Source organism: Diuraphis noxia, unplaced genomic scaffold (genome assembly GCF_037042655.1).
Source record: "Diuraphis noxia isolate RWA-SAM2 unplaced genomic scaffold, SU_Dnox_SAM2 contig0001, whole genome shotgun sequence".
Taxonomy (NCBI): domain Eukaryota; kingdom Metazoa; phylum Arthropoda; class Insecta; order Hemiptera; family Aphididae; genus Diuraphis; species Diuraphis noxia.
The window spans coordinates 40,263,847-40,278,545 of NW_028301711.1; the positions used below are offsets into that span (position 1 = coordinate 40,263,847).

The 14,699-nt window shown below is 24.1% G+C and overlaps 1 protein-coding gene across 5 annotated transcripts; it reads left to right on the top strand.

Annotated features, from left to right (window-relative positions):
- Positions 1–70: 70 nt before the first annotated feature.
- Positions 71–13,725, top strand: LOC107173665 (lanC-like protein 2). 5 transcript variants are annotated; one of them, XM_089220684.1, is made up of 10 exons: positions 71–423; positions 1,134–1,281; positions 4,559–4,786; positions 5,016–5,167; positions 5,237–5,378; positions 5,454–5,597; positions 6,086–6,268; positions 7,154–7,300; positions 8,829–8,928; positions 10,149–13,725. In XM_089220684.1, the coding sequence occupies exons 2-10, from the start codon at positions 1,156–1,158 to the stop codon at positions 10,217–10,219; spliced, it is 1,293 nt and encodes a 430-aa protein (XP_089076810.1). In that variant the 5' UTR covers positions 71–423; positions 1,134–1,155; the 3' UTR covers positions 10,220–13,725. The 5 variants fall into 5 exon arrangements, with proteins under 5 accessions (XP_089076810.1, XP_089076804.1, XP_089076822.1 ...); XM_089220678.1 differs by having other exon boundaries at positions 74–372; XM_089220696.1 differs by lacking the exon at positions 71–423 and adding an exon at positions 2,376–2,562 and having other exon boundaries at positions 1,140–1,281.
- The last annotated feature ends 974 nt before the right edge of the window (positions 13,726–14,699 follow it).

Below are 14,699 nucleotides of genomic sequence, written 5' to 3' on the forward strand. Positions count from 1 at the left end.
AGATAACGTTATCGATATGCGGTTGTCGCGATTGTTGGTACAATGGTACCATACTATCGTATCGATTTCGCAACACGGCACACGCAAAATAATAAATAATTTTTTGTCGTGCCTTCTACTCGCGTCCTGTGACCTGTCCCCGGACGGCCGGACATCAGCGCTTCGCCGGGTGCCTCCACCAGAAGTCCGGGACCGTTCACCCTTTTTTTCTCTTACAACTTAACTATATTCATTTACAATTTAGTGTCGTGTACTACAAAAGTACGATGCATTATTGTTGCAGGTTGTTATAGATCTTATGCACCTATAATCACTGAAAAGTTAAGAAGACCATACCACAACCGCCACTGCTTCATTTAGTTTTATAGTCTGGTACGAAATCCGAAATTGTTTTAGTAGTATCCATACCTACATATCTTTTGGGTAATTAGATACTTATTTGTGGTGTGTCGATCTTGTGCATTTACTAAACTACCTACATCTTCCTTAAAGTGTTTAACTGATGAAACCGTAATCGGTAAAAATCGTACTTCCGCTGTGTACCTATCTAATACAATGTTATTACGATTTACATCATCTATACTAATTTTTTTTTTTTTTTTATTTATCTCTTTTTTATTCTTGATTTACTATATCTGTATATAGTTAAATTTAGTTCAATAAATAACAACCTTTTTGTTACACACACAACCTATCACGAGATAAATTTTATTGTTTTATTTGGGTATCATGAATTATTTTATTCCTAATATTATATCAATGGGTATTGTATGTACATAATATAATCATATTTTTCTTAGTACCTACATACCCATAACTATAATTTTTAAATGTCATTGGTTGCAAATAATATGTTGATTAAAACAGTTAATCAATATTGAGTAAAAAATAAAAATGTAACTTTCAACAAATACCTATTGAGTTTTTTTCAGTATTTTAAAACACCTAGGTGAAAGATTGTATAAATTCCAATTGATAACATTACTAATGTTACCTGCAAAAGTATAGATACTTAGACAATAGATGATTGCAATGCAATAGAATCTAAAGAATCTCCAGTTCACCAAAAATTTTATAATTTTAAACACAATTCTTATTTGCTCACAAAAATTTGTTTAATTTATACATTTTAGTGGAGTAACTTATAGTACATTTATGATGGTGGACAAGAAGAAACCCAATCAACAGAACCCTGAGCCCTGCAGAAACTACAAAAATGAACTAAGTTTACTATCTGATGAGAAAGCAAATGAAGTAGTAAGAAGATCGCTTAAAATTTATGTAAGTAGACGTTATCAGTTTTTATAAATCTAAAATTTAATTTTTTTTTCAAATTTGAAGAGAATTTATTATTTTATCTAAAGCCAAAATTAAAAATGTATGTACCTACATACTTAATTTATACATTAGAAATAATGAAATTGTTTGCTTCGGAGGATGCATCACATCATTAAAAATTGCTCACAAATGTAGACATCTAAAAGTTATCATTTACATTGTTATTCAATGCATTATAACTTAGTCAGTGTTACAAATAATTTTTTTTTTATCCCCATCCCCTAGAAATATTATTTTATATTATATACAAACAAGTCATATATAAATAATTAAAATTTTTTATTAAAACCATTTTTTCCCATTTAAAAAAAAAGTGTATAGGCTGTAACAAAATGATCTAAGAAGTCAAAAATAAAAATTGATACTAGTTAAAAACATACTTCTGAAAAAATATAAATAATATATAATATATAATATATAAAATATAATAAATCATATGGATAATAAATAATTTAATATTTACGTATGTCTGAAAATCCCCTAAAAGAATAATTTAAAATATTGATCACCTTTCAAATAAATGTGTACCAAAAAAGTTATGATATTTTAAAGAATAAACTATATATGACATAAATATTCGAGTGAACTGTAATGCTTTATTTGTTTTGTTTAATTCTGGTGTAAAGAAAAAAATAATGATTTTGGGTATTTGCATTTTTAAGGGTTCTTAGAGAGTTACGTATAATCGGGTTAATTTAAATGCAAAATGCTGAATGCTATTAAATTCCTTAATCTGTTACTCAAAGTATATCACTCGTGTTAATAATTGTACCAGATATTTTCGATATATTTTCGATTCGTATCTTTTTGATATTTAATATTTCACAATAAATTGTTATAATTTAAACATCCATTAATAAAAATAATACAGAGAAAAATTGCTATTTTATATTTATTACTGAGCTATTAAACTATTTAAACTAAAATACAAACTCTATTTATACTTTCAAAGTATTTTTTTCTTATTGAACAAATATTACTTTTAATAAAATTTATTTACACAATTTTTTAATACATATTTTTGTATAAAAGAATAGATATACTCCATATCACGAGAGAACACATTTATCATCCAATCAAAACTTATTTTATCACGCATAATTGTCTCCTCTTCGAAACAGTCTCAATCAAATACTATTCATGCACTCATTTATTGCGATATACATTCTCTAGTGGCACAGTGAAGGAAATGTGGCCTCGAGACGATGGAGTGCGATCATTTATGTATTTATAGTAGTGTAATTTATAGTATTAATTATTTTAAATTCATTACTGATACTATTAATTAAATAAGAGTGTTAGTACTAAAAGTACTCAATTATTTTTTTATTTTATGATTTAATTTACTTACAATTGGTGTAGTTAATTAACAATAATTAACTTTATGTGTAAAATTATATTTATGGGTACGTTACAAAGAGTTTTCATATTAAAATTTAATCATGTCTAATTTTATTTTATATATAATTGATTTTAATTACAAAACAAATCATCTTAAAACATAATTAATATTTTGTATAAATGAATTAGTTTTTATAAAATTTTAACTCTTATTTACAAGAACATCACCAGAAAATATGTTTATAATCACCATGATAAACATTATAACCTATAATGTTGTATTACATTTTATTTGATACTTATAAACAAAAAAAAATACGTCGAAACTGAAAGTAGCCAAATAGGTATAAGTAGTTATATTATATTGTTATTTTATATTGTATTATATTATTAGTTTATTATAATACTCAAAAATTATTATGAAGTACTAAAAGTACAAAATGTTTATCAGAAACACAACATGTGATTATAATAGTAATTAATTATAGTGTGTCGATAAGAAAAAAATATTTGAAACCTCTGGTCTAGACTATTATTGTTATCAATATTTTTTAAAGAAATTGATTCAAATAAATTATATCATGTAGTTAAAATATCCTCTGTAGGGTCAGAAACTTGTGTGTTTTTTTTTGCTTATTACAAAATATTATGCTATAAAACTATTTTATCCCAATTGGATTTTATTCATTACCTGATTTTTTCATATTTCACTACCATTTAAACTATTGATATTTATTTATTATGAGAACACTTTTTGAAAATTCATAAAATCTAAAAGAATATATTATATCTCTAGCTTGAATGAAAATATTTATAGGTACACTTTTTATTTTAAATGATCATAAAATATCATGAGTATGTATCTTTGATATTTTATATTACTGTTATAACAACTGAGAAGAATCTTCAATTGTTTTGACCCAACATAAAAATAAATTGAGATTTTTAGAAAAAAAAAAATTATCTATAATAGATCAAAAAGTCAAAATATATTGAAAATGTAAAGTACCTATGAATATTTGTTTTTGAATTACAACAGAATAAGAAATACAGTATAATTATAATTAATTTACGGGTGAATATCAAATGTAAAAATTATAAACGATCAAAAAATAATTTTCATGTATATTAAATTACCTATTAAATATTTTATACACTGTGGTATATTAAAAATATTTAGGTTATTTTAAGCTATTATTTATTTATTTTATGAATCTATACTGTTTTATGGTAAGTTGATATCGACTCAAAAATGAATTACAATATTATACAATATAAATATAATACATTATAATATTATATAATTATATTAATTCAACTTGATATATTACTTATCATAAAATAAATTACTATTATCAAGCAGGTAACAAAAATAAACTCAGTTATTATGTGCCTTAAATGCTTTGTTGGTGAAGCTGTAAATAATAATTTAAAAAAGATATACAACTACATAACTATCTAATAAAAAAGACACTATATTATAATCTTTAACTGTTAGTTTCATTTGTATTACTTAATATAAATTTTCATTTTTGTATCTCAATTTTGTTAATGTAATAATTTAAATATAAAATTTAAAAAATGTATTATTTTTTAACTTATATTTAATATGAATTGTTATTTTTAATCATATGATAAATTAAATATTTTAAATTCTTGACGATTCAATGTTCAATATACAAAATACAAATTTAAATTTAAATTTATACTATAAGTAAAAGTTATTCATTAATGATTATTAGTGTTAAAAGTGAATAAATTTATTTATAACTTTAATATACTATAATTTTGGTCCTAATGAAAACATTTGTTTATGTATTTTATAATAATTATTAACTTATGGACTAATTTTAATGATGTTTAATATTTTATTTTTCAGTATATTTTAGAAACTCTAAAGATTACTGATACATTTGAACTCAAAATCAATGAATTTATTGAAGCTCACATGTTTCTCATAGATCAAGAAGTTCAGATGTTTATAAAAAAACCCAAACCTAATGAAGATGAACTTACTGTAGAATCTGTATATTCTGGAATGGCTGGAGTTGCTGTGCTGTACAATTTTTATGCTAACAGAACACAAAACAATAATAAAACTGTAGAGGTTTGTTTGGTTAAATAGATAATAATACCTATTAAATGTTATAAATCATCCCTACTTATGTTCTTTAAATTAATTTACTAAATTACTTGGATTTAATTTTGCTATATTATAATATTAAAATAATTTTTGTAATCTTGTATTTAAACTTTTCTTATCTGGGCGAGATTATATTATATTGTAAGATATTGCTTAAAATTTATTTAACTCTTATATGCTCTTATATTTATAGGCTAAGGTGATTATTGAAAAATGTTTGTCGATATTAGATGAAAAATCTGATAGTGTAACATATTTAACTGGAAAATCTGGTATATTTGTAACAGCCGCTGAAATTTATCGAGATCTCGGTGATATTAAAAATGCAAAAAAAATGATTGAAAGGTATTTATATCCTGTATTATATATTTTATAATTTTTCATCATTAAATTTTTTTTATTTGATATAAATAGAGTTGTGGAATTATTGCCATTAGCATTGAATGAGAAAATGCCAGACGTATTACTTTATGGAAGAGCTGGATATCTTTACTCTTTACTATTACTTAAAAGTCTGGGATGGGAGGACCCAGACAGAGATAAACTGATACGCAAGGTAACAAATCAAAAATGTAATGTGTTTTATTTTTATACTTTGATTTACTTGTAATGAAATGTATGAATGAAACAGGTAGTGACATCAATTTTTAACAACGGTATACAGACATGTAGTAAAGATAAACCAAGAAAAACTTCACTCATGTACAAATGTCACAACAAAAAATACTTAGGGGCTGCTCAAGGTTTATCGGGTGTCATACATTGCCTTCTTCTAGTATGTTTATTGTTTTTATTAAACACCTACGTACAGTCTTGTAAAATACACTATTTAAATATATTTGATTACAAGTACAGATACTTTCAAATACTTTAAAATGTCCATAAATTAGATTTTTATTCATAACCATCTGTTTTTTTGGCCAAGGGTTTTGGTTACTAACATAAAAATATAAATTATCATATATTCAACATTTTTTTTTATTATTATTTTACGCTATTGAATTGAAAATAAAAAGTATATTAAACAAAAAATTAAAGGTGCTCTATTTTAAATACAGATACTGTGAAAAATAATTACAATGTTTTTTCAAAACTATTAAAAATACGCATTGATTGCTTAAAAAGCATTTAAATATATTTACTCAAGTACTTTACAAGACTCCCTACGTTTTATTATGGTATCATAATGATAAAATGAAGTATGTTTGTAATTTTTTTTTTTCTGAGTTGTCACTAAAATGTTTAAAATTATTATTGTTTAAGGCTAAAAGTTATCTTAAAAAAAGTGAATTGGACAATCTTATTAAACCAGCCCTCGACTACTTATTGACACTGAGGTATAAATCTGGGAATCTACCATCTTCTCTGTGTAATGATCCTGATCATTTAGTTCAGTGGTGTCATGGTGCATCAGGTGTCTCACACACTTATGCACTAGCTTACAAAGTAAGATACATTTAAATGTATAAATATTAAATTGCGACTGATTTTATTCAGTATCAGTATTCTGAATAAATTGCCATTAATATAATATAGTACTATTTTATATAATATTTAATGTATGTATTTAATTCTATATATTTTGAATATTTTTAAATGTTAAGTTTTTACTACTACTATAACAATTATATCTTAACAACTATTAGTTCTTTAAATACAAAAATAATTTTTCTTTATGTTTCACGCCAAGTGCCTTCACTAGTTGATTTTTCTCTCTAGCCATTCAAGCCATCACAATGCTCGGCCTTATTTTTATTTTTTAATCATGCAAATATTCAAATTATGATTTTTGGAAATTTGATTACTTAGAAGTAATTCTAATGTCATTTTGTCACGCGTCATAAACAAAGTAATGGGTTACTTTTGTTATGATACTATCCAAACCTGATAAGTACCCTCTAATTTGAGTTTTTCTATCTAGACTTTTGCCAGTTATCAGATAACAAATTATTTTGAGATGGAAAAGTTTTTTATCATCTGCAAAAGCATATTGAAATTTAAAAATGTACTGTTTTTTTACTAAAATTTGTTCTTATTCACAGTTTTTTTAAAATAATGATGTGTATATATTCAGTTATTTCTATTGATCCCTGATATAATATTAATTAACATTAATTAACATCCTTTTTCTATGTGATAAATTATTAGTGATGATATACACATTTAATATTATAAATAATTTAATTGTAGGTCGTACAATTCAAGTTTATAGTATAAAATTATAATATAAGCATGTTTTAATGTAAATTATAAATGGTCTTGCTCTGTAGATAGTTATGATAGATTATAGTAATATATACATTTGAATAATAAGTTATGTTTGCAAATAAGATTTTTCTAGATGAGAAGTACCTTAATGCAGCAGTACAATATGCTGATATTGTATGGAAACGTGGTTTATTAACTAAAGGATATGGACTGTGTCATGGTGTTAGTGGAAATTCTTATACTTTTATGTCATTGTTCCAATTAACTGGTGTAAGTTTATTAAATTATTATGATAAATTATATACTGTTCTATGCCTAGTCTAAATATTATGTAGTATATAATATAATGTATGAATATTTAATGTTCTATTGATAATAGAAACATTAAATAATCAACCAATAAATTTCAATGAATCATGGTTTTATTTTTACATTACAGTTTAATTAGATAAGATACACTCAGTAGTATTGGTTGAAAATTGGTAACTCATACTAATCAGAACCCCCCCCCCCCCCCCACATAGACATTAAATTATTAAATAATCAAAATTTGATATTGATGTGTTAGAATTTAACTTTTTAACTTGATAGTTACTTTTGGGTATTGGTTATAACTATCTTATTACTACCAACTTGAGAAGATGTCAGCGTACTATTTGTTTTCTCAGCCCATGCTCAACGTAAATAAAACACATTTACGCAGAATCATTTTTTTTAATGTTTTATAATAATCTTAGAGTAAAATCACCCATTACAAAAATTATAAAGAATAATATTTTTAATTTAATGACATATCAATATTATATTTTATTATTATTTGATTTTGTATTCTACTTATAAAATATAAAAAAAAATGTGAATTTAAATGATGTTTAAATTGTTTTAAGAAAATATTTAAACAATTCGATATATTTCATTCCCTTAAAAATATTGTTCTCCTATATTTTTTGTAATAGATAATTTTACTCTAAGATTAATTAAAAACAGAAAAAATGATCCTGGGTGAATGGGTTTTGTCTATGCTGAGCGGTGTGAGCCTGAGAGAGAAAATAAATAGTTTGCCGCCATATTCTTAACTTCATTGTTTCAATAATTAATCTAAAATTGCTAAATTAAAGTTTCATTTCAAGAAGTTAAGTTAGTTTATTAGTTTTTCAATTTTGATATTGATTTTTGCAAAAAAATATTTCGGGAATGTCTGGAATGAATTGTTTTTTGTTTAGTGATAAAAACATAGGTGGTGTTTGGGAGGAAAGGGTTAGTATAAATATTACATATTTTTAAGTAGGACAAAAATTAATTTGGCCAGTTTTATAAACAATTTGTTATTTGGTAAATTTTGTGATACATTTTGTAGAAATTATAGCTTTATAAAATATACTTTGTCCACATATTTTTTTTTATGGTAATTGAATGTTGTTTGAATCTAAAATAATAATGGATATTATTCACTATTAATATTGTAATTTTTTTGTTTTAAATAATTATTATTTTATGATTGTGTTAACATAAAATATTATTACATCAGTTTTACAACTATTGTACTGTTGTACTATACTATGTGTACTTCTAAAATGATGTGATACATGTCCTACATGCCACAATCATGTTGTTAATTTATGATTATATTCTATTATATATTTTTGACAAAACTAAGTATGAAGTTATATTCTATTCGAATCTTATGAATTTGGTACAATAGAATGTAATATTGTAATGTATCTATTATTTCAACTTAATTAGAAAATCTAGTCTTTATTCTATGTTTATTGGCATTAATAAATATTATTTTCTACAGGAAACTAAATATTTATACCGAGCTGCAAGGTTTATTGATTGGTGCTTAACAACCAATCGTCAAAATAGAATACCTGACAACCCATATTCAATGTTTGAAGGTATTTATTTTATATTTATCTAAAATGTTACTTATATTTTAATCATTTTAATTGTTTTTGAAAAAAAATCCATTGAACTAAAAAAATGTTTTATTGTTTATTATCTGAGTGATTTACATACTAAGTGAACCTAATGTTGCTGACCATATATAAAATCCAATAATAATTTATTGAGAAACTTTTCTATGAAAAACCACCAACTTAATTTTTTTAAATTAATCTCTTCCATAGATTTTTCTGCTTAAAATGTATTGACATAAATAATAACTACAAAAAAGATGGTGTTTACTAGTTGGGCCTGTAAGTCGCCTATTTAATCTATTTAAGTCCTGATGTTTTACAAGTAGTACACTCGTTGGGTTCTACTATTTTGCAGGTTCTACTTTTTATCGTCAATGTCAAATACATTATTTATTATTGTTTAATTTAATTTTTATTATCAATACATTATTAAATTCATCAATTTTAAATACCCAACTCGAATACATGAGAAAAAAGAATAGTTAAGAGAGTGCAACACTCATATTTGTTGTCTCAGTATTACAAACGTGTAACAGCAAATTTACGCTCAGCAGTTCACATTTTACTCTGTTAGCTAAAAAATTAGAGTGAATAGATCTAATATGAAACTTTATGGTGAAAATATTATCTATCTTTTGTTGGATATATTTTTACAATAATTCAGTGGGTTATGAGAATTTTTATTTCACAATTTATTATATGTGCATAACTAACTTAAAAGCTGAATTATCATAAAAATACTTCCAACAAAACACAGATAATATTCTTACCATCAAGTTTCATAATAAGTTTATTCACTCTAATTTTTAAGCTAACGGAGTAATACGTGAACTGCTGAGCGTACATTTGCTATATTACACGTCTGTAAGACTGTAACAACAAATACAGATGTTGGGCCCTCTTAATTTATTATAATAAAAAAATATCTAGTACTATTACCATTATCTTTAATACAACTGTCATAATCTTTAATTTTTAAAATTGTGTATCTCTAACTCAATAATTTAAACACTCGAGTCTCATTCTGTATCTGAACATTTATAGCACTACTAAATGCAAGTTATGCTTTTAAATTGCTGTCCAATGGAAATTATTTATATTATATGCAAATGTTTGTATCTTAAATATCAATCATTTAACCAAAATAGAATAGGTAAAAGTTCTATAAAATTTTTAACTTTTTTAAATTATTTATACAGGTATATCTGGCGTTACATATGCTCTTATGGACATTCAAAATCCCAAAACAGCCCATATACCAGGATTCTAACTTTTCAACTAAAAAGCAGATTACTCATCTTTTTATTAAAAGATTTTCTAGTCAATACAAGCAACCTAAACAAATGGAGCTTAATAATAATTTTATTTATACAAGTTTTAATATTACCTATATACAATTTATTATATAAATACTAAAAGGTATTTAACTCAACCACATATTTAAAAGTTAAAGTTTTCCTATTTTTACCTTTTTATTCTTCTGTGTATGTATGTAGTGTTTTTACTCATGCTAATATTATTTTTATGTATTATTGTTAAATTATTCAAGAATACTTGAATTAATAATATTAATGTTTCATTAATAAACAAAACATTGTTGTCAAGTCTAATCACATTCTATAGATAAATAGTACAATTAAATGTACCAACAATTTCTAACTCATTAACTTACTTTAGTTCATATATTCAAATTAAATTATAAAGTTAGTTCAAAAGTTTATTTCCCAAACTACCTATCTGAAATTAAATTAGTTAAAATTTAGAAAACTAATGTCTCCAATTTGCGTTACTATTAGGTATATGATGTGCATTGTATACAAGCTATATATTAATGTATAATTATAAAGATTATTGAGACTTGAATATGTATAATGGTTAGTAAGGTTTAGGATGTTTATGCACTAAAAAATAAATAAATAAGTATGCCCTTATAAACTAAAAAAGTGCTAAATAAGCATGAACAATTTGAAATATTTGCATAACATACTTTTATATTTTAAATATTTAATTAAAATTAAAATTGTTTAAAAATAAATGTATTTATATGATTGATTGTTTTTGTGAATATTTATTTTATTTATTTATATATATTTACGGGCAAAGCCCTTTACAACAATTTAACACAAAACAATAAAAATTAAGATACCATATAAAAGTTTAAACATGATAATAATTCAATAATAGTAATAATAATAATAATAACAATAATATGTAATATAAAATAGTAATAAAAGTAGTAAAAGTAGAACAAAAAAAATTTTTCAATTAGAAAATATATTATGATAAATGGTACTCTCTTTCTTTACAAAGTAAGATTCATGACAATAAATAAGTGATAATTTTTATAAATTCTATATATGTAAAATACATATATTACAAACTCAGTTTATGTTTTTTTTTTTTTTTTTTTGTATTTTCTATCAAAAACCAGAAAATAGCTAAAATATTATGTACTTATACACTAAATTTCGGAAAATATGCAAATGTATATAAAATAAAATGTTGGTATTGAATTTAGAATGTATAAAAAAACTGTCTGTTAAATAATATATGCAACAGGACAATATAAAAAAACATGCAAAATTATAAACATCCTAAACTTAATATGATAATTTAATTTTAACGTTTTTACTATAATTTATTATTTTATAATTGATAAGAATTAGAGCTCTAATAGATGAATGCCTGTACCTACTCATTACACATGTTTTGTTATTATTTTTTTTTTAATGAATTGAACTGACTTGTATTAAATAAGCAACAACTATTATTTATAATCTGACTGAACTATAATAAAGAATTACAATTAAAATAATGCTCTATTTGAACTCCTTTGTTAAAACCATTAACTTTTATGATTTATTCAATATTGACAATTATTTAATTAATTATTCCTACTATTTTAATGTGTAGTAATTATATACCAATATACAGAACAAACTGTTAAGTGCCATAATATTATAACTAGTAAATTATTTTTTTTTTGTCTATTTTAATTATATAATTAAAATCCATATTTTTACTTTTTTAATGTATTTTATAGAACTTTCTTTGTAATGTTTTGGTTTTGATTGAACATTATCCATGTCATAAATCATATTTTATTATTGTACACCGAAGTTTATTTCATTATTAATAAACTCTTATAAATTGTAATATTTTTTTCTAATGTATTCCTTAGGAGCTTATGCATTATTTACTTTATTATTGTTTTTATTTTGAGGTTGTTGACAATGGATCAATTCATTAGACTAGTTTTCAAATATAATGAATTTAAAAAGTGTATGTAGTCTTTTAGAATCCAATTTTTCAAACTTCTTTTAAATTTAAGATTGAAGAATGACTGAAAGTATACTTAATTTTGCTCTGTTTGCATTTGGATTGACTATTTAAATTTAAGATATTTTTAAACTGTATTTTGTTCTTCTCTCGTAAATTAAAATTTATATAAACTATTATAAAGTAAAAAAGGCTTTTATTTTTATTTTTACTAACTAAACTATCTAAACATCGTACATTTTGAAAATTTTACATCCACATAGTAAACTACTAACCTTGTTAATAAAATCATTTAATTTTTTATTAGTATGAACTTATCACTTATGATTTAAAAACTAAACTAAAATTTTTCAATGCAGTTAAATTTATATTTGAACCTACATATTATCTAATGATCAGTATTAATCATAAACATATATGGGCTGTGATTCCCCCTCCCATCCCCTGCCATATGTTCCCTAGTGTCAAAACTGTTTGAAAAAGATAGCCAATCACTGACACTATGCATATGGTGTCTATGGTGGTCCCAATAATGAATGCCGGCGGTTTTTAACCTGTGGTTTTCGGCACATTGGGTGTTAGCGACACTAATGTATTTATAGTTATAAATACGCACAATATACATGAATATTAATCTTATTAATATTTATTTTTGTTAAATTATCGAAGATAGTTTTGAATTATTTGTAATAAAAAAATGTTAATTTTTAAAGATGGATTTCATTTTTATAGGGGTCTACATGCCACAAAAGGTTAAAAACTGCTAATGTACACTATCTTTTCCAAAAAAAGTTGTTATGTATCTTTGTTAAGTTTTTTTCCCTCGACCCTCACATTATTGATATCTAAGTATAGACTATAGGTAAATTTTTTACTATATTTTCCTAATAATTTTGTCCCAGAATTTCTCTCTCAACATTCAGTCCATATATTTATTATTTATATTACGTCTATGGCACTTATAAACCATTGAGTTAAAGCTTGAAAAAAATAACAAGGGTATTAGATACTTTAATCTTATAATAAAATTTAACTTAACTATATAAGCTATATTTATTATATTTAAGTGTTCGTGTGTGTTATAAACAAGTAATGTTAATTTTTAAAACTAATTTGTGGTATTTTTTTTGTGTTTCACTATTTATTATGTCTGTTTAATGCTAGGCGTCTTAGACTTAAGTTTATTCTTGTTGTACCATTCATTTATGTATCTGTGTTCATTACTTAATATTTATTTATCAAAGACATGGCATTTTTCATACATTATGCTTAATTAATACAGAATTATGCTCTATTTATTTTTTTTATAATAATATAACTAATATTGCTTAATATATAATTTAAAAAATGTGATACTGAATATATAAGCATTTGTTACTATTTATTTTCATGGCACCGGTCCAATGTACGACCTACACTGCATTTTTTTACAGTTATTATAGTTATTGTAATTAATTGTATTATTTAATCATTTAAATTTATCCATATTAATAGTTATTATAGTTATTAATTCATTCATAATTAATTATCCTTCTTCTCTGATAAGAATTCATCGTACTTTATGTCATAAAAGCATCTTTCATGTCTGATAAAAATTCGTCAAATGTAGTTTGCTTGTTTGGCTCAAGGGATCTCCACCACTCTTTTTTAATAATTAAGTTGTCTAGGTAATAATGGAGATGTGCCGTTTATTACTCTTATTCCATATCATTTTTTCACTATTTTCCACAGACATTCTATGGTTTGATTATTGACATTTGTATCAGGATCAATAAACCATTAAACCATTTTTGATGATTCACAGTATTGTGCAGTGCCGGAAGCGTAGGTAACTAACTTTATGTGCGCCCTTGGTAACCAATATTATAAATTTATAATGAATTTTTAGTATTTAAATGGTATAAAAATTGCACCCCTAGTGCGATCATTTTAAACTGCGCCCTTGGCCACCGCCCATCTTACCAATGACTAGATACGGCACTGGTATTGTTCTGTGGTACTGCGTATATGTACCCTTCATTGTTTAATGACGAATAAGCTCTCCATTCATCACTATGGATTATACTTTCTAGTTCTACTTCATTTATAATAATTTAAGATAACAAGATAAGGATAGGTCAATTATCAATTGTAGGTCGCACATTGGACCGGTGCCATTTTCATACATAAAAATATGTTCAAAAATAACCTCATTATACTTACACCCAATCTGATATTAATTTAATTTTTGTATAAAATAATATTGTTTTCAAGTATCTCTTTTAAATTTCTAAAATATAGTTTGCTGAAGGTTATTACATTAAACTTTTGTTATGTCGAAACTCGAAGGAAACATAAAAAGTTCTAAATGTTGAGTGACGAGTGTTATTGTAATAGTAAATTAAATTGTGTGTTGCGTCTCAGCATACAGATGAGTGACGTCTTGTGTTGAGTTGGGAGGAATTAGTGAAATAGGTAATTAACAAGGTAGC

Bases quoted from the DNA above. Each gene is read 5' to 3' on its own strand.
- LOC107173665 (XM_089220684.1), top strand. From the start codon at position 1,156: ATGATGGTGGACAAGAAGAAACCCAATCAACAGAACCCTGAGCCCTGC. The intron at 5,598-6,085 runs GTATGTTTATTG...TTATTGTTTAAG, and splicing joins TCATACATTGCCTTCTTCTA to GCTAAAAGTTATCTTAAAAA. The intron at 7,301-8,828 runs GTAAGTTTATTA...TATTTTCTACAG, and splicing joins CATTGTTCCAATTAACTGGT to GAAACTAAATATTTATACCG.